The 24,549-nt window shown below is 49.4% G+C and overlaps 1 protein-coding gene across 3 annotated transcripts in view; it reads left to right on the top strand.

Moving 5' to 3' along the window:
* The window catches only part of LOC142584155 (venom metalloproteinase BumaMPs1-like), a 176,346-nt gene that overhangs the window by 55,937 nt on the left and 95,860 nt on the right, over positions 1 to 24,549 (top strand). The window contains exons 5-6 of one of the 3 annotated variants that reach the window (XM_075694323.1): positions 3,688 to 3,726; positions 3,808 to 3,929. In XM_075694323.1, coding sequence (XP_075550438.1) covers positions 3,688 to 3,726; positions 3,808 to 3,929 — 161 coding nt within the window. Of the gene's footprint in view, positions 1 to 3,687; positions 3,727 to 3,804; positions 3,930 to 24,549 lie in introns of all 3 variants that reach the window. The other 2 variants (XM_075694322.1, XM_075694324.1) reach the window with 2 other exon arrangements.

Raw genomic sequence — 24,549 nt, 5'->3', positions numbered from 1 at the left:
GTGTATTTCTCTTGTATGTGTCTTAATGTGTTGCAAAAACATATTCTTCCGCTGTATAACTGCTTGGGCCACAACGTGTGTGCTCATAGATGTGTAGCCGTCCTTGTCGTTGCATCCTCGTCATTCGCGCTTTCTGAGATGGCTATCACTAAGGCGTCATTGGCAGGCCATCGATGACATATTGTCGTCATGCACTGGTTGTTACAACGCCATATGATGCCGTTCTGATCGTTTAATCGAGGTTACTGCAGTTCGTCACTCAGCTGCCTGCATTCATTTGTCTTCTCGCATTCATCGCCATACAGGCTTCGTGATAGAGTCGCTGTGGTGCCATGTCCGTCATACACTCGTTCGTCATCACATCGTCCTTCTCTGCTGTCATGCCATCATCGTCATTCCCTCGTCGTCATGCATTCCTTATCATACCGTCGCCATGATTCCGTCGCGGCCGCCCGTTCTTCGTGCTGTGTTATCACGAGGTCATTTAACCATCCGCTTTACTTCAGTAACAGCATCGCATTGTCACCCTTCCCTCCTTGTCATACCGCCTTCGCCATTCCATTGACGTCAGTCCTACGTTCTTGCATCATAATCATGCTGTCGTCAATAAATCGTAATTATGTCGCTGTAGACATGTCATAACACCCATGGCGTCTTCGTCAGAAGGTCGCTGTGCTGCGCGCGTTGTCATACCATAGTGCTCGGGTCATCGTCGTCACTCTAGTTTCACCATTTGACGGCCATCATGGGCTTGTCGTCATACAGGCGTTGTGATACAGTCGTCGTCGAGCCATGCCGTCATACACTCATCGTCATTTTATTGTGGTCATACCGTTGTCAGGCCATCGTCATTATCACGGCATCGTCATACACTCATCGTCATCCATTAATTGCCATACTGTCGTCTTGTTACCGTGGTGTTCATTGTATCATCGTCATTCCATTTCTTTACCTGACTATCACCATGCAATGGTCGTCACACCATTTCATCTTCCCACAGTTGCAATACTGTTTACGCAATGCTGTCTTAACGCCATTCTGCCATCGTGATCACTTCAACAACGTCATTCAATTATGCTTATACCGCCGTAGGCATAACGCCTTCACGATTAATTGACGTAATTCTTTCTTCATCGTCCTATCATTTTATACCATCATTTGTACATCGCAATTAAGCGACCGTTTCCATGCCGTCGTCGTCTAGCCGTCCCGGGTGTGCTGTCACCGCCATTTTAGCTTCGCTATCCGGTTCTCCTCATGACATCATCTTCACGCCATTGTCGTTGTACATTCGTTCTCATCTCATTGCCCGCATGTCATTGTTGGCAAATGTCGTCGTTATAACGTCGTCTTAATTGAACAACTGTCATCTCATTGTCATCTAACCGCATTTGTCGTTATGTCGACGTCCTTGCGTCGGTGCGATACGGTCGCATTCATGGAGCCATGATAATGGCCGACCTGGGCAAGCACGTGCCATAGCAAAGTGGGATGGTGCCGCAGTATGCCGCATATTAACGAAGCAACGAAAGTCTCAGAATGACCACTGGAGATAATAAATCATCATCATCATCATCATCATCATCAGCCTATTTATGTCCACTGCAGGACGAAGGCCTCTCCCTGCCATCTCCAATTACCCCTCTCCTGCGCCAACCGACTCCAAATAGCACCAGCAAATTTCCTAATTTCGTCACTCCATCTAGACTCCTGCCATCCTCTAGTTCACTTCCCTTCTTTTGGTACCCATTCTGTTACCCTAATGGTCCAACGGTTATCTAGTATGCGCATTACATGATCTGCCCAGCGCCATTTTTTTCTCTTAATGTCTATTAGAATATCGTCTATGCCTGTTTGCTCCCTGATCCAAACTGCTCTCTTTCTGCCTCTTAAAGTTGTGCCTAGCATTCTTCATTCCATCGCTCTTTCCGCAGTTCTTAATTTGTTCTCAAGCTTCTTTGTCAGCCGCCAAGTCTCTGCGCCGTATGTCAGCACCGGTAAAATTCACTGATTGTATACTTTCCTTTTCAATGATAACGGTAAGCTCTCATTTTGGAGCCCACGGCATCTGCCATATGCGATCCAACCCATTTTTATTCTTCTGTGAATATCCTTCTCATGGTCCGGGTTCCCTGTGATTAGTTGACCTAGGTAAACTTACTCCTCCACAGACTCTAGAGGCTGGCCTGCGATCTTGAAATCTTGTTCCCTTGCCAGGTTATTTATCATTGTCTTTGTCTCCTGCATATTAATCTTCCGTCCCACTCTTACACTTTCCCTCTTAAGGCGCTCAATCGTTTGTTGTAACTCGTCTGCATTGTTTGTGAATAGAACAATGTCATCGGCAAACCGAAGGTTGCTGAGGTATTCGCAGTCAATCTTTACTCCTAAGACTTCCCAGTTTAATAGCTTGGATACTTCTTCTAAGCACGCAGTGAATAGCATTGGGGAGATTGTGTCTCCTTGTCTGACTCCTTTCTTTATAGGTATCTTCCTACTTTTCTTGTGCAGAATTAATGTTGCTGTGGAATTTCTGTAGATATTTTCTAGGCTATTTACGTAAGCGGTCGGTAGTTCTTAATTACGCAATGCCTTTAAGACTGCTGGTATCTCTACTGAACCAAATGCTTTTTCGTAATCTATGAAAGCCATATAGAGAGGTTTATTGTACTCTGCGGATTTCTCGATAACCTGGTTAATGACTTGGATGTGGTCCATTGTAGAGTAACCTTTTCTGAAGCCAGCCTGCTCCCTTGGTTGACTAAATTCCAGTGTTGTCCTTATTCTGTTGGAGATTATTTTGGTAAATATTTTATATAATACGGGGAGTAAGCTAATGGGCCTATAATATTTTACTTCTTTAACGTTGTCCTTCTTGTGGATTAGTATAATGTTTGCATTCTTGCAGTTTTCTGGGACTCTTGCAGTCGATAGACACTTCATTAGAGAGCCGCCAGTTTTCCTAGCATTATGTCTCCTCCATCTTTGGTTAAATCGACTGTTCTTTCATCCTCTCCTGCCGCCTTTCCCCGTTTCATGCCTTGTAAGGCCTTTCTGACCTCATCTCTAGTTATAGGAGGAGTTTCTGTACACTGTTCTTTATTGCTTTGAATAGAGCGCTCCTGAATCCTCTGGCTACTGTAAAGTTCAGTATAGAATTCTTCCGCTGCTTTTACTATATGTTCCAGATTCTTGATGATATTACCCTGCTTATATTTTAGTGCATACATCTTACATAATAAATAAACATGACATGAAATACCACGTGTCTCTACTTTGCTCGAAAGCTAATCGCATTAATGTCGAGAGTTATTTTCGATGAGTCCCCCAAGATGAGTTCTGCCGTAATTTCTATTCGTTGCAGTTCATCAAATAACTATACATATGGCTTCACAAACAAGCACCACTCACGAAGACGTTCAATGTACCGTGCGAAAAAGGTTTTCCCATGAATATCAGCATGAATGAAATACACAGGCACACAGTCATGTTTGTGTTCCAGCATGAATAACTTAATTGCTATCTGACTGATCTACGATTTGCTTGTAACTATAAAGTACCCCTTCCATATACGCAAATATGTAACTCGCAATACGAATGTTTCAAGCGTTTGGTAATTTTCTTAATTGCCAATTGTTTTCCTTCATATGCCCCATCAGTATGCCTAATTTTCAACTTCTATTGCAGAAGTGAAATCTCGAACGAATGGAAATGTGTCTCTTCCAGGTTAGTATGAATACTTGATACAAGCCCTTCTTGATTCCCAATACTGGCACGGAACTTATTACCCTCATTTCTTATCAGAAGCAAGAACAGAGCCCGTTGGACTTGTCGTGGAGGTTGCTATCATTAGCGATTACTCTCATACACGGCGTCTTCGAAAGAAGTCGATCAAAGGCCTAGAATACATAATGACGTACATGTACAAGGTAAATATGCTCGTCCTAATGTTGTTATCATCTAGTTTGCTTGTCAGATCGGCATCCTCATGTTATTGCACATGGATTTTGTGCTACATTTGCCAGAATTCTGAATTTGCAAGAGTAGCTCCATAGAGCAATGGTCTCCCACCGACACTAGCTCTCATGCTCCTCTGCAGCAGCGAACTTACCGGGTTTTGGTGACAGAAAGGCGTGTTATTTGCGAGCTGTCGTGAGCATGTCGGTTTATGACCGACATGTTCACTAGCGTTGTTTTTCAGCCGCCAAATAGTCCATGGGCATCCTTGTTACATCCTTCTTTTCAGACAAAAAGTTGGCTCAATCTCATTTTACATTGTTTATTGTCGTTTGAACAAGATCGTCCGAAGGGAACTCTATCCTCTACCGTGCATTGACATATGGAATAGCCGGATTTTTTTCCCATAAATTATGGCACTGGATAAGCCAAGTACCCATGGCCTAGGCTTACCGCTGCAAGACAGCATTTGTAACATCGGACACCTAGTATGAATTTTATGTATTATCTTACGGCTTTTTAATGAATTGACTACATTTGACCAGAAGATAGACATTATTTTGGATGGCTTGAAGTGGCCAACATGCCTCTGATATTTAAACGACATTGTCGTGTTCATGCCCGATTTTTTGACACATCCCCAACGTCTGATACAAGTTCTGACCTGCCTTACGCAATCTGGCCTGCAGCTTAGCTTTATTTGGTATTTTTTAACCCAAATAAATAAACATTTTAGGCCCTCTTGTTTTTAAACATGGCCAATGTCAGGATGCCGCTAAGTTGCTGTGGCCGTATTTCTTATGGCAACGACACTCAAGGAAGTGCGTAGCTTCCTAAGCCTGCGCTCCTATTTTCACCGTTTTGTGTAACCTTAAAGATGAGAGCGTTGACGCTCGAGGCATCTGCTGAGGGTAGCTGCCACTACCACTAGCGCAATTAAAAAAAAACTCCGGACTGTTCGCGCAATCGACACCATCGTAATATCTGCCGCAAGAGCTCTGCGTTTTTCTATCATGTCACTTAAGGTTCGGTATTCTATGGAGAAGCGGATGGAGAATAGCCACGGGATGTGGGGCAAATGATGATGTCTCGGCGAAGGAGGTCGCATACCTCTCTTGTACTAACGCAATCTACTGCAGCGATAACATGGTGTTGTAGTTGCCGCCTCCGAGAGAGCGAACTAGTGGCGCTGTAGTTGAGTTCCGTCCATGACAGGGTTTAACAGCGTAGGAAGAAGCGCGGAATGGCACAGCAGCTGGATAATCTTGGAGTAATTAACATGATGCAGTCCATTGGCAATAGAGAGCTCTACATAATTGGGAGGAAATGTGCCAGAAGGGTCGAATACACTCAACGCACTGAGGTCGACGGGTGAAGACCTAAATATCCGACTGATGAAACGATCAGAATACACAGAATAGAAATAAATTGCAAGCATGTTTGAACGCTTGCAATTTGACGGAAAGGGATGTATGAATCATGTAGCGTTCCTAGTTAAAGGACACAATAGACGTAAAACATTGCTGTGGAACTGCCGTCCATCTGGTCTACCTTTTTTTCTAACTTCAGTCTTCTCTTCTCCAATCCCCAGGATCCTGCGCTTCATCTTCCACTCGAAGGTTCATACCACTTCACCTTTCCAGGTTTGTTTTGCTACCCTCTCCTGGGGTAATACTTGAAAACGTTTCCAATCAAAGCACAATCCACTGAGCCCCGCTCACCAATGCACAACACAGTCTTCAATATTCTTTTCTGAGTGGCTGTCTTTGTCACAGAATAAGGACCATAAAATTTGGTACAAGATTCGTACTCCTTTCCTAACTAGAACGAGGTCGGTGACTTGAATGTCTGGGATATCTGAGCAATATCTCTTGTCAATTATTTTTTTCATTCGTTTACGGTACTCCCCTCCTGCGATTTTTCTTTCCTCGCCTCGACGATCTTCACATTTTCTAACAGCCCGAGTTAATAGTCCGCCTGGATAAGCGAACTACGGGCTGCATCCCAAACCACAGGTGTAGGAGCGATCCTGATGTCTTACATATGCTTCTAAAGAGGAGTTCCATCCGCAAGGGAAACTATCGTGCATCCTGATGTATTGTTTCACATCTCGTATAGCACGCTCTGCAAGCACATACGCCGAGGGATGCATTGGCACCCAGAATTTGATTGATATGTAGTGGTCTCGAGCCCATCTTGCTGTTTTTCACCCTTGAACGCTGGACCGTTGTCACATACGATCGTCCTGGTTGTGCAAAACATATCCCGCTGGAGGAAGGCGATGACACTATTCGCATCTTCTTTTCCTGCCCGTGCCGCGACCATCCTGGTGCATTCATCTATGGCCAGAAGAAAAACTTGCGTTTTGCGGACTCCTTCTCGTTTCTTATTTAGCTCGACGAAGTCCAGGTGCATAACTTCGAAAGGCACGTTCGAGTGGAACGGTATTATCATGGCGTCCGTAGGCTGCTTATATTTCACTTTGTTGACAAGTGTGACATGAACTAACGTATTGCGTGACATCTTCTTTCATGTGAGGCTACGTAAATCCCTTGACTAGCTTGTTGTAGGTGCGTCAAAATCCATCGTGTTCTCCAGATTCTGGGCTATCGTGGTACAAATAAAGTACCCTGGGAACCAGCGTTGGCAGGACTTGATAGGGACCTTCCATAAAAATCAATTCTGCAGTGCCTTCCCACAATTTTACTTCATTGATTTCTTCCGATTGTTCTTCGTTGCCCTGTATCATCAGTCTAGGCAATGCATCTGCATCAGCCAAAAGGGGTCCAGGTCTGTGGGAGATGGTGAAATCAAACTGCTGCAAGTAGTTCACACATCTGGTGATACGTCTCTTAGGTTGGGTCATATTCACAAGATGAGTCAAGGCCTGGTGATCGGCGAACAAAGTCAACTTCGCACCTTCTAGGTACGTAGGGAAGTACTGAATTGTTTTAAGGACGGCAAGTGCTTCCTTTTCAGTAGTGGTATAGTTGACTTCAGGTGGCTGGAGGGTGTAGCTGTAGTAACCTACTACGTGTCGCTTTTCTCGGCCGGATGCTTCTGTACACTTCTGGTACAAGACTGCACCTGTTCCATAGTGTGAGGCGCCGGTATTCAGTTGAAATGGTAAAGTGAAATGTTGTATGCGTAGAATAGGGTCAGCGAAAATTCTGTGCACCAGATCAGGGTAGACTCCTTCACATTCCTCATCCGACTCAAATGGAACTTCTTTCTGAGTTAGGCGCGTGAGGCATCTTGTTTTTATGAATTAGCAGGTCTGAAATGCCCTGCTAGTCCCAAAAACACGCGCAATAAGTGGACGTCATATGATTTTACCAGTTGGGATATCCTCTCGACGGACACTTGTTTCGTGCTTTTGGTAGCCCCATCAAAGACTCTTCCAAGAAACACAACTTTTCTTTGACAGAATGCACTTTTCTTAAAATTAGCTTGAGGTGTGCCAAGCTCAACGGATAAGATCCCTGAGACAGGCGTTCCTGATTCGCAGCCTCTGTTTTGGAGAAGACGATAATATAGACTATGTACACGTTACAAAGTACACATTGGAAAGGCTTCAGGACTTCGTTCATAATCTTCTGGAACTATGCTGGCCAGTTTTTCGAGCCGAAAGAAGCCGGTTATACTCGCACAGGTCTAAGGGCGTGAGAAAAGCAGTGTACATTTTTGTTTCTTCGGTTAGCGGGATCTGCCGGAAACCTTTACACAAATCAATGCGTGAAAAACATCGGCAACCACCTGTCTCATCTATAATCGTGCCTATCTTCAACATGGGAAATGACATAAGTTCTGTCTAGTGATTGAGAACCCCGTAATCTGTGCACAGTCTGAAAGTTCCATCTTCCTTCGGCGCAATAGTTATGGGAGAGGCGAAGGGCGACACCGAAGGTCGGATTATATCAGCGTCTAGCATCTCCTGCAATTCTTTCTTGAAACATATCTTGCGCTCTCTTGACATGTTATAAAGTGATTTCCGATTGACGGTCTTGTCAGTCAGTTCGAAAGCCACATTGTGTGACTTCATCACTTGTGGATAGCGTCCTATGCATACCAGTTCAGGGAAGGTCGTCGCAATATCCTCCGCGCACTTGACAACTCGCAGGTTATCGTTTCTATCCTGCCTTGGCTCTTCCCTTGATAGTCACACAAAACCGCATCGTCCCAGTATACGTCGATTTTTAGTGTATATCTGGTCTGGATAGCAGAACGTCGCGTCACTCCCTCTATCACCAGTACTTCGTTCTCTATTTCATGACCTTGAAACTCGATGTTTACTGAGGCCCACTGAGTATGCATTCTCACTCTTCCATCGTAACCTTGCACCCGTAGTACTCTTCCACTGTGCAGGTGACTTGCATCTACCAGCTTGACATTTATAATAGACACAGAAGCACCGCTGTCAACCAAAGTCACCATATGCCTGTTTCCAACTTTGACAGGAATGGGAAGTTGGCTAGAGTAGGTTAAATAAACAGTCTCAGTTGTGGTCATTGGGTCGGACTGATCACCGTTGCTTATTAGTTCTCGTCGTCGGAGACTCTTGAGTGTCCGAAAGTAGGGGGAGAGCAGCGTTGTCGACGTTACTCACCCGACCTCTGGAAGCCCACCAACCCATGTTCTCTGTGCTGCCTGCAAGGCGGCTCGGTTCTGGGTGATTACGGCTTGACCAATCCGCGCCGGTCCGTCTGAAGCGACTGCTTGAGCTCGCGGTCATATTTTCTTCTGAGGTAGATGGTATGTCATGAAGGCGCTCCAGGAACTCGTCAATACTTTTAGTTGATCGTACTTGCACTTGGTTCAGGAGTTGCGCGTGCAGTCCGTGCATTATTAGTGCTACTACGGCAGAAGGAGAAAGCATAGGCTCGGCCAGCTTTAAAAGGCGGCGTTTTTTAAAGAAATACTCGACGAGGGAGCCCTGCTTGAATTGTAAGTTAAGCGCGGCGTCCCTTCTTTGAATTGGGTTGCTTCGGAATGTCGTCAAAAGGCTTTCCTTCCACTGGTTCCAAGAGTTACCAGCATCTTCAACGATGTGCAGATCGTACCACTTCCGTGCAACACCTCTTAAGTAATTACGCAGGTTATTAATCTTGCCTTCATTAGACTACCTCATTAGAGGGCCAGTTGTCCTTCCCAGCGGCATACTTATAGAATTCAGGCCAACTTTCTGGACTTGAAGACATGCTGTCGAACGCATCGGGTTCTACCAATTTAGACACCGGCTTCTCAGCGTTAGAGAGCTTATAAGTGATGTCACCAGTTGGTTTTGTTGCGCAATCTGCTCTTATTGTAGCTAAAGAGCTTTTAAAACGAGGCTCACCTCTTCTGTCGAAGACCGTCATCCAGAGTGCTTTCGACTCATCTGTTGAAGAACTAATTTGTCGAAGATAGCCAGACGCAAGTTCACTTTCACAGGACCCTTCCGACGTAGTTCAGTAGTGTCCATGGAAACCTTCTCTAAAACAAGGTTCACGAGTTCTGCCGAGTTCAGTTCGCGAGGTAGTTCCAATGCTGGTTCCTCTTGAGCTTGGTATCTCGGAAAAGATTATCTTCTCTGCGGAGGTCTCCTCGACGAAAAAATGTCACCTGCATGTTGGAGTCAGTTGTCGGCTGCGCCAAAATATTGTGGCGTTCCTAGTTAAATGACACAATAGACGTGAAGCATTGCTGTGGAACTGGCGTTCATCTGGTCTACCCTTTATTCTAGCTTCATTCTTCTCTTCTCCTGTACCCAGGTTCCTGCGCTTCTTCATCTTCCATTCGAAGGTTCATACCGCTTCAAATCACAAGACCTATCCGCATACGAAAGACTTTGCCGGTCTCAAAAGCAATAAGGCACACTATGAATGGAAAAATACAGGCAGCTGAAGCGCTGTGTAGGTCTCCCTCGAAGATGCGTCTGCTTAGAGTGTGATGAATGGCATTGAACGGCTTGTCACACTGCGGCAAAATCTTTCAGATTAACGCCAGTGCACTTAATTTCAGAATAGAAAATTTCAGCCAACTCCATGACAGCAGGATACAACGATGTCAAACTCAAGAGTGTATGGATCTTTCAGCGTACTGTAGAGTTTCTTCACAACTCTCCGCACGAACATCCCGCCTTGCACCTTGACGGTCTCGTACTGCCCTTCTTCTACTACCCGTCTAAGGGGTCAAATACACCTCGAAATACCGGGCTCCTCAGCGAGAACTGCGCCATCCACTTTTAGGTCGCTTGCATTCTCAACGTCTTCATTCCGCTCCGCACTATAGCCTGCGCATGTTACACTGCGAAAGCATGCCATGCGCCATTACGCGAAATCCGGCATTGCGGACGGCGTGATGAGAGAATGGTTGTGCCGAAAATGGCCGACGGCAAAGCGACAAAAAACAAAAGTACTCGCTTTCACGTCAAATTTCTCAGGGAGGTTCGAGCAAACAAATTAAATAATGCCCTTGAAAATGAAGATCAGCAAATTTTAGGAATCGGACCCGGGTCTCCGGGGTCCGAGACGAGCACCCTTCTCTGACGCCACGGCGGCTCCACGGTTCTCGCTGACTAAATGTCTACCTAGTGCGTGCGTCACTGCGCACGTCACGTAGCAGCTATCCGGCTGACCGAAGCTGCGGCATAGTTCGATCGTCGTTGGGCACGTGACGGCGCAGCCGGTGGTTTTCAGGTGGTGGTGTATAAAATAAGAAGCATTAATGTCTAACTGAATACAGATGAGCGGTCCTTCGAGTTATAAACTCCTCGCGGGAAAGCCAGTGCGTTGAGACGCTTGGCGCGTTTTCGTTTCCCTTACCGAAGTGCAGTTGAAACGCAGACGACAGCTTGCGCGAACAAGGAACGCCCAGAAAAAATGGAAGCCATTCCTCTCTGTGAATGTGGGCTACGAGAGGAGCCGTAAAAAGAAATTGGCTGCTGCTTAGCTCAACTAACCCTGCACATGCAAAGCGAAAACTTCATTTAGCCTGGTTAAGCCTTGCTTTCACTTGGTTAACCTTTGATTTAGCTGTAATTATTATACTTAGGAATACAGTCATCGTTAAGCCAGGTGTGACGGCTGTGCCGAGGTCGGTGGCTAGACATGATTACGATTACGCTTGGCTAGGCACGCATCGTTCGACGGTGCGTCGCCTGTTGTGCGACAGGGAAAGCGCTAGTATTAGACATGCAAAGAGACGCCACGAACATGCGCAGCGTCGAAGCGCAAATGCACAGGGCGTGAACGCGGTCGCTACATTGATCTCGACGGTGCGACGCATCTTGCATTCTGGACCCTCTCCCGCAAAGGAGTCCACTCGGAGCTACCGTCGTGTGCGGACGTGAGGTTTGGAGCTCCTGCGTCAGCAGCAGACGCTACAGCGTCTCACGCGCTCTTCCTCGCTTCCTGGCCCTGTTCCGAGCACGACAACGGACGCTGCCTGCGACCTTCCACGGCGACGTCAAGATCAACACCGATGCAGCAGGCACGATCGCAGCGTCTCTGAGCCGTAGTGCTCGAGCAAAGCCTCATCGTGGTCAGGATCGGCGTCCAGGGACAGCTGACCTTGTACAACACCGCGAAAACCCCATGACCACGATCATGGATGTGGAAGCTACCAACGGCGACGATCCAGCAACAGAAGCATATCCAGAAGACCCGGCGGATGGATCATGGCTCACTGCTCGCGGCCGGCGGAGACGCCGCGCCGACGATAAGTCTGACCCAGCAGCCCACCGCCAAGAGACGCAGCATTCGAACCAAACTGTACCACGACCCCAGAGGCCCCCACCTCTGCCCATTGACGATTTTAAAGTCATCCTGCGCCCGAGAAACGGTCTCACATTCGGTGAGTGGCCTCGCCACACTCTGACTCGCGCCGTCGGCATCGAGGCGCGCCTCAAAGAACAAGAGGTCGACGAACTTCACCTACGTGTTCAACGTGCCCAAAACATCGCCCTCATCAGCACGCCAAGTGAAAGAATAGCGACCAGCCTTAACAAGATGACATCGCTTGCACTTGGCCCGCATCGCTACCCCATCTCAACATACATCGCCTCCCCCGATAATTTTTGCAAAGGAGTCATCACGGGTCCCGACACAGGGACTACATCAACCGAACTTTTAGACCACCTGTTGGCACCTGGGGTGGAAATTCTTCATGCTCGCATGATGGGGCGAACAACCACGGCCATGATAACATTTGCTGGCCTCAGGTACCGCGCAACGTTAGGTATTATGGGGCCGAGTACCGATGCTACATACACACCCCGAGGGCCCAGGTATGCAGCGTATGCCTCCCAGCGGGCCACCGTGCGCACGTCTGCCCCACGCCAAGCATCAAGCGCTGCACCACATGTGGGACTGAAAACCCATCCACCACCGAACCTCACCAGTGCCAGCCCTGGTGCCAGACGGGCAAAGGGGATCATCCGACAACCGATCCCAGCTGTCCGGGCCGGGCACGAAAGCCACCCAACACGCAACGAGTGCGCCAGGAACTCGAGAAACAAAAACCGCAACAGCATCGTCCTCTGGCCCAATCTAGAGAGCCACGAAGCCGATCGCGGTCCCGTTCCCGATCTCAGTCCCGATCCCGGTCACGATCTCGTAGCCGAGGCCCCTGCGAGTGTTCTAAGAACCGCGAGCGGGTACCGCCATCATCTTCATCATCATCCTCATCACCACCGTCGTCACCACCACCAGTGGCACAACCACCGGCCAAGAAGAAGCCACCACCACTACCGCAACAGCTACCATTAGCAGCGCCCGATGGGCCAGCCGGACCTAAAGGGGTAAGTTGGGCGGAGGGCCCGCCACCTTCGCTGCTCACACTCATCCGAACCTTAGTCCCTATCACAAACAAAATCCCAATCCCAGGCACCTCGCGCGCAGATCCCTCCCCAGTCGACAACTGCATTGTGCCGCGACCTCCAGCAGGAGCTTCGACGAGAATTGCACCGAGCTATACAGGAGATGCGAGAAAGCATTCTCACGGAGGTTAAGGAAATGATCCGAGCCGCCTTTGTAGACTTCCAAACCTCCGTGCTGAAACCAATGCTACATGAAATTACTAACAAACTCAGGCAGAGCGTGAGAGAGCTCGCTGCACAACCCCTTCCCCCTAAATCATTCTCCTCCTCATCCTCACTAGTCGCACGCGCTACACCAACCTCAGCGACGTCACTAGCGACAAGCGAGCGCGCTCACCCGCACGTTCGCCCAGCCCAGCTAGCGCCTCCAGTGCAAGTGCAAAATAGAATGGCGGGACTGACGATGTGACAATGGAATTGCAGGGGGTACCCATCTAAACGGGGCTCGCTGCAACAGTACGTTGCCGCACCGTCAGAACCGTCGGACATCATACTTCTCCCAGAGCCGGGCGCCACCCTTGTAGCTATCAGTGGCTACGAGGCCATTAGGGGCTTGGACGAGGCGAAAGTGTGCGCGCTTGTGTCCAGGAAACTCACCTATACCCATACTACTCTCACATCAGATATCCCTCATCAAATAATTGAGGTTGTCCCCCCGGACACGAGACAAAATAGCCTGTACATTTTAAATGTATACAGTGCACCTCGGGCTCGGTGGAACAATTTTCAGTATCTACTCTTGGAACTCATCAAGTTGGGCCCGGTGTCCGTAGTCTGCGGTGACTTCAATCCCGCACACGTGGCCTGCGGCTCTCGCAGTAACACACCAAAGGGCACCCGGCTCACACATAATCACCGATTCACCCTCATAACAGATCATACCCAGCCTAGTCGCCAGGGAAATAGCGTCGAGAGAGACACATGCCCGGATCTCACTTTCACTAGGGGGGTCCAGGGCGAGTGGCTGAACACTGGCGAGACGCTGGGTAGCGATCACCACATTCTCATCATCCGCATCAATCACACAAGTTACAAACGCACTGAAAAGAAAATTTGCATTACAAATTGGACCAAACTTCGCGTAATCCGTAAGGATCGAGCCACAGGAGATGAAAGCCCCAAAAGTTATGCCAGTTGGCTCAGTGATTTACGCAATGATCTAAACAAAACGACTAGCCGCATAACCACGACAGCAGACACCCCCGAGGTTGACCCGCATCTCCTACATCTGTGGGACGCGCACCGAGGTCTCACGTAGCGATGGAAGCGGCAAAAGTTCAATCGAAAATTGCGCGACAGAATATCCCAAATTACGAGAGCAGCCCAGGAATACGCAGACCAGCTAACCAGTGCTAACTGTCAAACGTTTTGTGGTTAGCTAAGTAGTACGCTGGGCACCGCGAGAACGTGGGCAATCCCTCGGTCGCGAATAAATCCGACAAACACGAAATCCCATAAAAACCGGCAGCTTCAAATTTTCCTCCACCAGTACGAAGGAGACGGGGACCAGCTTCTGAAGGACCTTGAACAAAGGTATCTCTCTCGTGGCTCTAAGCCAAGCTATCCGGACTACCCGTATAGAGAAGAAACTGACCCGCTAGGCACTGACATAACTGTCCAAGAAATCAAAGCCGCACTCGCAGACATTCATAGGAACACCGCACCCGGCGAGGACGGGATACGTTATACTCTACTGCGAAATCTCCGGGATGAGGACCTGGAAACGCTCTGTGCTATGTACAATCAGCACTGGCACGCCGGCACTCTTCCTCTAGAATGGCGACGTGCCGAGATCACTTTCATGCTCAAGCCCGGAAAACCCCTGTCGATCCAAAATTTACGGCCAATTTCCCTCACATCGTGCATCGGAAAGCTGCTTGAGTGTAATCCTAAAACGGCTTCAACCTTTCTTGCAGATACAAAATTTCTTTTCCCACACAGTTTGGATTTCGCCCCCATTTGTCCGCTCACGATGTTCTTCTTCAGATAAAAGAGGATCTCGTTGACCCCCCCATCGGGGCTCAGACGAGAGCTCTTTTGGCGCTGGATGTCAAAGGAGCTTTCGATAACGTTTCCCATGGTCTCATCTTTGAGAACCTGGCCCACTCCCACTGTGGCTCCCGCATGTACAATTACGTGCGAGTCTTTCTCAAGGACCGTGTAGCTACAGTGGGAATGGGCCCATATCGGTCAACAGACATTAATGTTACCGGAGCGGGGACACCTCAGGGGTCAGTGCTCTCGCCGACGCTATTCAACATAGCTATGGCGAGACTACCCCAGTTACTGGAGAAGGTTAAGGTGCTATACCACGCGATATATGCTGACGATTTGACTCTCTGGACGTACACCGGCTCAGATGGAGACATTCAGGACCGCCTGCAGACGGCGGTGGATATAGTGCAGGCGTACCTCGCGAATGGAGACCTCGAATGTGCGCCAAGTAAATCAGAACTATTACTAATCCGAACCCGAAGCATCTATGAAACGCCAATTCCAGTGATTGAAGTGAGAAAACAAGGCTTATCAATTCCCACTGCACAAAGGGTCCGAATCCTTGGTTATCACCTACAATCCAATGCCAAAGCTCACTTCACGGTAGATCTCCTTGGTCGACAGTGCGAGCAAATCGTCGGTATGATGAGACGCGTTAGTAACCGCCACTCAGGACTCAAGGAAGCCGATATGGTGCGGTTGGTCAAGGCATGCATTATCAGCCGGCTAACCTATCATCTCCTATACCACAACCTGACGCTCTCTCAGCCCAACCGTATAAACACAATTATTATAAGAGAAGTTAAACAAGCACTCGGAATTCCTGTATATGCTTCCACGGAACGACTACTTGCTCTCGGGGTACACAATACCATCGAGGAACACATCGAAGCGCTTAGAATGGCACAACTCGAGCGATTGAGACTGACCCCTACAGGTAGGCATTTGCTCTCACGGCTGGGCTACCCACAGCATTCACCCTCTACGCGAGAGCATGTCCCAGTCCCATCAAACATCCGAACCTTACTCACCATAGCACCCATACCGCGCAATATGCATCCAGAGCATCATAATGGTCGCCGGGATGCACGTGTTAGATACCTTCGGAAACTCCTCAACGCCCAGCCGGAGGGCAGCGTCTATTATACCGACGCTGCCCACTATGCTCTTGCGACCAGAAACAAAGAAAGACAAGTGTCGGTGGTGGCAGACGATCAAGGTAATATCGTCACCTCGTGTAGCGTCCAAACCGAGGCTACGCTCACAGGGGAGACGTTGGCCATAGCACTCGCTTTCAACCACATCGTCGGTCACATGAAAAGATCACCAAAACACAACCACATCATCATTACAGACTCACAAGAGGCATGTCGAGCCTGCCTCAGGGGTCATATACCTCAGGAAGCCAATCGCGCTCTCACCAGCACACGTAAGCTCCCCGCCATTCCAGATCCCTCAGTACTACGAATCAGGCTGATTTGAGCACCTGCTCATGCCTCACTGTCAGGCAATGACCGCGCTCATGCGGCTGCCCGAGAGCTAACCTGCCGGGCACCTGGCAGTGAGGCGAGCAACCCATATCAAGCCCCCCAGAATTTGCCCAGCACATACCGGGACACTCTATACTTTTACAGACTAGGCCGCTTGCAATATCACCCTCCTCCCAAATCCTTCTCCCGGTATGAAGCCGTATCCCTGAGACGGCTTCAAACCAACTCATATCCGAAACTCCTCTTTCTCAACAAGCTCTCCCCAACCTTATACCCTACCACCTGCCCAGGGTGCGGTGCACCACCGAAGACGTTCCACGTCACGATTGAGTGCCAAAGACCACCTAAGGATATCCCTCTTCTACAATCCCCCCAACCAACATATGCACAATGGGAGGCGATCCTCCGTCGCTCCGAGCCTCAGGTCTGGCTGGCCCTGATACGACGAGCACGAGCGGTAGCGACAGCCATTGGGGCCCTGGACTGAGGGCCCCAACCACATAAATCCTTCCACTTTATAATAATGTTTCTTCTCTCTCTCTCTCTCCCGCGAAGCAGCTCGCCGGCCGATATCCGCGGGGTTTATTTATTTCAAATACTGCAGACCAAGTGGGCCCTGGAAGGAGGGGCGCAGCCAACCATATTACAAAACAATATCAAGGAGATTGAAGCAATATTGGCAGATAAACAAAAACAAGCAATCAAAAGCATTCAAACAATGTCAAGCATCGAAAAACCAAACCAAAATCTCATGAAACAAAGAGGTGACTTTCCAACTGTGTCGCAATATTACTGGTCGGAAAAACGTGAGACAGTAAGGCATTCCAATGAGATACAGTTCTGGAGAAAAATCTATTTTTAGACATCTTAGTGCGAGCGAAAATTCGTGCCAGTGAATGTGCTTGCGTGTGTCTGGTCCTCTTCAAGCAATGAGCTTTGACACAATTAGGCAATTTCGTTTTGATTTTTCCTTGCAAGCAATAGTTAAGAAAGATGAGGTGACTAACTTTCCGTCGGGACTCTAAAGTGTGCATGTTATGCTGTTTCATTAGCATGGATGGTGAATCATCTTTTATATTTGCCAAACATAAACCGCATAGCTTTTCTTTGTACACGCTCCAGTTGTACGATGTCTTTTTTATTATGCCGATGCCATACTATCACCGCGTATTCAAGTTTAGCTCTCACGCAGTTGTTTAGTACTGGTAGGAGCAGTCATAAGTTTTCGTAGTGGTCAGACGCCGCTTGGCTAAGACGGCTCAAAGCGTCCCGCTCCCGCGCAAGCTCAGAGAAAACCCGGGGCGGCTTGCGCGAACATTTATTAACGACAATAATAACGAATTTAAGAACGCATTCCTGAATGTTCCATAGATAACGCCTAATCGGCACAAAAACGCGATTTTAAATTCGTTATTATTTTCGTTATTAAATATTCGTGCACGCCACCCCCCCCTTCCCTCTCATACCAGGCGAGCGCAGCGCTCCCCTTAGCCAGGCACGCGACAAGTCACGTGGTCAGGCGACGAACCAGCTGCGGAGAGCGCATCCGGCGGAGGCTGCAAAGCTCACCGCGGCTAGTCACGCGATGCGTTGCCAAGGCTACGGTGCAGTTGCAGCCAAATGAAAGTCATATTGCTGGAGACGGCGAAACTCGCCTCGAAGCGATTAGCAAAGCTTTCGCTTTAAAAGCCGACGCACATCACTGAATGCAAATGTTTACTTATTTAGGGGCTTTTCCCTTCCGGGTCTGTAGAACAATCTGCGAACACACACAATCGCTACTAATAGCGGCGCAACCTGTCGAGGTGTCCAAATTCAAACGCGCCAAGCGTCTTAAGACACTGGCTTGCCCGCAAAAAATGTATGAGGGTTCTCTATGGCCCATGTCAATGCATACGTCCGTGGCGTAAAATAAAGAAAGTGCCCGTGGGGCATTGGTTTCGGTTTTGGGCTTGTGTGCTGGAGATCCTGTGCTTGAATCCTGCCGGCGGGTGGTTTAGTTAACGATTGTTTAATTATTTATTGCACAGTACCTTGATGAAAATGACGAGTTTACCAAACCGAAGGGACGTTTAAAGCCAGGAAGACGAAGTTTAGGCAAATCTATGTATTTTGCATGATTCCGATGTTGGCTCAACCACCGCGATTGCAACTCCCTTAAACACTAGCGCCAGAGTTCCCTCTCGTAATTATTGTATGAAACCATTTACTCGGTGGCCTCTTACCATTCTTCTTGCTACGCTAGGTGTCACCACATGTTTTACTGGCTTACTTTGCCTCCTCATAGAGGGTGCAGGAGCTTTGAGGCACGGAGGAGGAGGAATAAACCTTTATTTTGGAAACAGTATTCCGGGGTAAGCTCCGGTTCTACTCTCGGTGGAAGGTCTCCTCATTCCAGGAACTCTCTGGCCTTCGCTGTCTCCTTGGCCTTGGCGACGAGGCGTCGTTGTTGTTCCAGGTCCTCGGAGACGAGCTTGGCCTCCCACGTTTCTATGAGGTCTTCGCTTTGTCTGTCGTTGCAACAGTCTATCGGTGAAGGCAATGCGTCTTTGTCTAGATGCCATGGACATTCGATGATCAGGTGCGCTGAGGTGTCCGGTACGCCGCACATTGGGCAGTGGTATCCTTGTAGCGTTGGGTACAGTCTATGCATGATGATTCCGTGGATATAAGTATTACTTTCAAGTGTTCTGAGTGTAGTGCTTTCTTCTTTGTTGAGCTTTGGGTGAGGTGGTGGGTACACCCTGCGTTCCAGCCTGTGATGTTGAAGGATCCCTGAGTACGTGATGGATACGGTCTCTGCCTCCGCTGACGCAGACCGGGCGTCTCGAGAGTAGGAAGGGTTGGCCCAGCAGGTGTGGCCTCGGGCCGCGGCATGTGCCGCTTCGTTCCCCTACAGCTCCTCGTGCCCAGGAACCCAGGTCACGCAGGTGTAGGGGATCGGAGTACTGCGGTGCTTCAATATCTTCAGTGCTTCTGTCGACACGCGACCCTTAGCTTAGTTTCTGACGGCTGCTTGAGAATCGGAGAAGATGACAGCTGCGTCCACGCACGTGGTAGTTGCTAGGGTGATCGCCGTCTCTTCTGCAGTCTCGGGGTTTTGTGCAGAGACTATGGCAGACGCTAGCTCTCTGCCCTGAGAATCTACGACGCTCAGGGCGTAAGCGTTTCTTTGCGGGTATATGGCTGCGTCGGTGTATCCGGCGTCCGGATCTTGCCTGTGTCTTCGCCGTAGAGCATCCACTCGGGCTTGTCTTCTTTCCTTGTGGTACGTGGGGTGCATGTTGGGTGGAATTGGGGCTATGCACAGGGAATCGCGGAGGTATGAAGGAATTCTTTCTTTTCGGTCCGTGGTGGCTATAAAGGTTTCACCGTAGCTCAGCCGTTGCAGCACTGATCTTCCGGTGGGCGTGAGCTTCAGTCGTTCTAATTGACTGGCTTTGTGAGCTTCAGCTATTTCTTGCCAGGTGTTGTGTACGCCCATCTTGAGAAGTCTCGTAGTCGAAGCTGTAGATGGTAGGCCCAGGGCGATTTTGATGCCTTCCCTCTTTGAATGTTAATTTTTTCTACCTCTACATTCTTCAGCGCGAGGTAGGGTGTGCCGTATGTTATTCGACTGGTGAGGAGTGCTTGCATCACGCGTAGCGTGTCTTGTTCTTTAAGTCCGCTTCTATGGCTTGCAACTCTCCTGACGAGATGCGTGAGCTGTGATAGCGTTCGCTGCACTCGCGGGAGGGTGGCCGCCCCGGACCCGCCTTTGTGTATGTGTAGCCCTAGAACTCGCAGGGTTTCCACTTTTGGGATGGGCGTTCCATTGAGGATGACGTTAGGATCGGCTTCATCGTAGCCGGGTGCTCTGCCTCTCGTTCTTGACTTGAGGACGAGGTGTTCGGACTTCTCGGGAGCACAACGGAGGCCGCAGTTGTCCAAGTAGCTCTCGGTGGTATCTACTGCTTCCTGTAGGCGTGTTTCTTGTGTTCCAGTGTTTGAGGCCCTTGTCCATAACGTGATATCATCTGCATAGGAAGCGTGGCTCACGTCTGGTATCGCGTCGAGGAGGCTGGGTAGTTTGATCATTGCGACGTTGAAGAGCAACGGCGATATGACCGAACCCTGCGGGGTGCCTTTGATCGCTAGTCGGAAGCTGTCGCTGCACAGGTTGTATATTCCAACTGTGGCCGTGTGGCCCGTGAGGAAATTCCTTACATAGTCGTATGTCCGGGAACCGCAGCCCAGGTCTTCGAGGTTGCAGAGGACAGCTTCGGGACTGACATTGTCAAAAGCTCCCTTTACGTCGATGGCTAAAATCGGTGATTTGCGTCTGGTACTCAGGTGGTCAGCGAGGTCTTCCTTGAATAGAAGGAAGACATCTAGCGTTGACAGGTTCTGCCTAAAACCGAACATAGTGTTTGGAAAATATTGCTTGTCTTCGAGGTACGAGGTTAGGCGGTTGTGAATCATATGCTCGAAAAGTTTCCCTACGCACGAGGTAAGGGAAATTGGGCGCAAATTCTCGATGCTGAGCTGTTTATTTGGTTTGGGGATCATGCTAATCTCCGAGTGCTTCCAGGCAGCCGGTAGCTTTCCTTTCTCCCAGCATGCATTGAAGTACTGGAGCAGGGCTGCGATAGCCTGCTGCGGAAGGTTCCGAAGGTGCTTGTTCATGATCCGATCTTTGCCAGGGCTGGTGTTTCTGGTGAGCGTCGATAGTGCTGCAGAGAGTTCAGCATGCGTGAAGGGTTGGTCAAGGTCGGGGTTTGGTTTCCCACCGTAAACTTTGTCATGTGCCGTCGTATTAACGGGAGGGTCGCCGCACAGCTTCTTCTGAATTTCTCGGAGGAGGTTCTCTTCCGATCCGACGTGGTTGTGCACGAGCTTACAGAGGTTCTGTCGCTGCTGCGTCTTCTTAGGGCCGTTTTCGAAAAGGACGCGCAGGAGATGCCACGTCCTCTTTGTGCTCAGGGTTCCCTGGAGTTTGTCGCAAAATGCGGGCCAGTTCTGTCTTCCTAATCTCTCCGCGTATGCCTGTGCTTGCTCGGTGAGAAGGGCAATTCGCTTCTCTAATTTCTTGTTTAACTTCTGTCTCTTCCACCTCTTGAAGAGAGCTCTTCTCGCTTCGCAGAGGTGGAGGAGGTGCGTGTCGACGGCTGGCACTACTTCTTTCAGCTGTATTGTTTTCGTGTGGCGTTCTGCCATGTCGAGAACTTTCTTCAGCCAGTCATCTATGTTCTCGATGGTGGTCTCGACATTTAGCACGTCTCTGAATGACTTCCACTCCGTTACCCGGGCCGTTCGAAGCCTAGCGGGCTTGCGAGTGTGCGCCGCGGTTAGTTGGAGGATGTGGTGATCGCTGCCCAGGGTTTCTGGGAGTCGACTCCATTCTGCCGAGGGCACGTTGAGCGTGAAGGTGAGATCCAGGTTTTTGTCTCTGGAGACACTATTACCTATCCTCGTTGTTTGGAGTGGGTTATTCCACGTGGTGAGTCTGTGCTGTTGTGCAGTGTCGTGCACTCGGGCTCCTTTCTTCGTGAGGGTCTGGTATCCCCCGGCCGTGTGTGGGGCGCTGAAGTCCCCTACTTTAACGACTTGATGACCATTGGTGCGCTTCTTAATTTGTCGGACAAGGTGGTCGAAGTCTGAAAGGGGGTCTCTGGGAGGGCTGTATACACTGACTACGAATACGCTTTTGCGTGACTTCCTCTCCGGTATGATTTCGATTAAGGTGTGGTCGATCGGTGTATTGACGGGTTCCAATTCCTGTACAGTGAGATTCTCCTTGGTGAGAATTGCCGTGCGTTTGGTTTGTACGTGGGCGTTGTACCCTTGTAGCCGGAAGTTTTGTGTATTTGTTTCTTGCAGCGCTATCATGTCGGGTGGGCCTTGTTTTACAAATTCTTGTAAGGTAGCGTGGCGTGGTTGATAGGAACTACAGTTCCATTGCCATATGTGGAGAGTCGAGAGCGCATTTTTGGTCCTGTGATTAGGGACCGCCATCTTCGGTTGTTTCTGTTCCCTGCCGGCGCTGGCGGGTAGGTGAAACTGAACGAGAGGCACTTCGGTCGTTTGCTCGCGGCCGCTTTCTGTCGGGCTGAATGTCATTTAGTGACGTGTTGAGGTGCTGTTTTGTTATGTACGTCTTCTTGATGTGGGCTATGAAGTTGTTTTGTTGCGCTGCAAGTCCATCCACTTTGGCGTCTAGCGTAGTGACCTTATTGGCTATACTTGCTGCGAAATTCGTTATTGCTGCCTGGACGATTTTCTCAATTATGTCGTGGGTACTTTTCATGAGAGTTTCTTGGAGGATTAGGAATCTTGCGTCAACTACGGATTGAACATCTGCGTCGGGAAGGGAGGGTCGCGGCTGTGCAATGTTCTCTTGGTCTTTCGTACATCTCTGTCGCAGTTTGGCAATGATATCTTTTTGATCCTCGCACTTTTGTAGAAGCCTGTTTATGTTGTCTTGCTGTATCTGTTGACATCGGATTAGCTTGTCGATGAGGGCCTGTTGGCTTTGTAGTTGACTGTTTTGATTGTGCAACGTGTTTTGTTGAATTTGCACCTTATTTTCGAGAGCCTGAAGGGCCGCAGTTTCGGCCGACAAGAATTTGGAGCTGCTCGTGGTTCTCGATCCACTCGATCCGCCTACCACATCCGCGTAGCTCACGCGTTTGGGCGAGTACGAGCGCGAGCGTGATCGGGAAAGCGATCGGAGTACAGACCTAGATCTACTTCGTTTGGGGGTGCTGCCATCACTGCCCCCCAAGCTGGTGGTTGAGCTTCCTAATTGTGGGAATTGTTCGCCGCCTGATCTCCAGCGACTGTCTCTCACTTTGAGCCTGTCGATGCGTTGCGGTCGTATGTTTAATGGTGGCGGGTTGGGTTTCAGTCTTTTATTGCAATCTTTGCTTGCGGTTTCGTGCCCTTCTCCACATAACTTGCATGCGGGTTTGCACTCGTGGTCGGGTAGTTGATCGGTTTTGCCACATTTAGAGCAGAAGGCTGGCAATGGTCTTGGGCTGACATCCTGGCGGTGTCCCGTGTTTCCACAGGTTCTGCAGTATTGCACTGACTCGCGGTAGGGTCGGCATCGAAAGCCGAGACTCTGGAAGCGGACGTAATATGGTACGTGCGGTCCTTGAAAAAAGATCACGGCCACGGACGATTGCCCGAGCATACGAGCGTGAAGGACGGTGTACCTCGCTGGTGCGCGAAGACTTGCCTTGAGTTCTTCTTCACTCGCGCCGGGCAAGAGCCCGCTTATTACGCCTCTGGATACATCGTCCGGAGTTCTCGTATTGCCTTTTACAGTAAAGAAAGTGCCGCCAAGTTGTATTCTGCTGATATTTTCGAGTTTCTTCGCGTCTTCCTAGTCGGCCGTGCTTGCAATAATCACGTTCTCAATTCTCTGCACTTGAACGCACACTTTTGCGCCGAAGTCTTGCTGCGAGAAAGCGCTGGCTCTTCCGATGGCGTGCATAATGGGGACACTGTTCCACTTTGCAAGCTCGAGGCCTGGTTGTGGGCGGAATACGACCTTGTAGTCGTCGACTGGTAGAGGCGGCATTCGGGGCTTTTGCTGTTGCGGTGGTCGTGGCTTTCCATTCGTTTGTTGCTTGGCTGGGTTGCTTTCTTGTGTCGTTTGATGCTCTGCGTCCTGCTTGCCTTTTCTGCCCCTCGTAATCCAGATGCTCTCGCGTTCAATAGTTCTTCCGCTGCTTGCGTCATAATTGCAGGCAGTTTCTGTGTTGTTTACTTCAGTCGGGTCCATCTGCATTGTGTTTGTATCTTCCAGTTGTTCTCTTGGTATGTTGATTGCTTCTATTGCTGCTTCGCTCATCTCGAGAGCTCTTCGCTGCGTGGGCAGGCGCCCGTGCTATGCTCGCAGATAAGCTCGAGCGGCGCGAGCACGCGCCACGGACACTCAAAAACTTACGAAGCCTTTCCCTATATGAAAATGGGGGCAAGCGATGCTTCTCCAGCGTGCACCTGGCTTTCGTCCCTCATAGACAAGGGTGCCGAATTGCTTCGGCCTCCCGCTCCCTCAGCTCGAGATCTTCTCGTTGCTGTCGCACTGCCTGGACTGGGGTGGCTCTAACGGCGCGCTTATAGTCTGATGTCATCGGTGCGCCAGTGAGCGCTGTTAGATGCCGGGCGCGTCGGAGCGCATTGGGCGCGTTCGGTTATGCTGGTCGCTCCAGTGAGTCGAACCATCGGTCGAACTATAAATGCTGTTGTTCTCGCCAACGTCAC

The sequence above is a fragment of the Dermacentor variabilis genome, chromosome 6, assembly GCF_050947875.1.
Source record: "Dermacentor variabilis isolate Ectoservices chromosome 6, ASM5094787v1, whole genome shotgun sequence".
Lineage (NCBI taxonomy): Eukaryota > Metazoa > Arthropoda > Arachnida > Ixodida > Ixodidae > Dermacentor > Dermacentor variabilis.
Note: the sequence above shows the minus strand (reverse complement) of the source record. Positions and strands in the feature narration are given on the sequence as shown.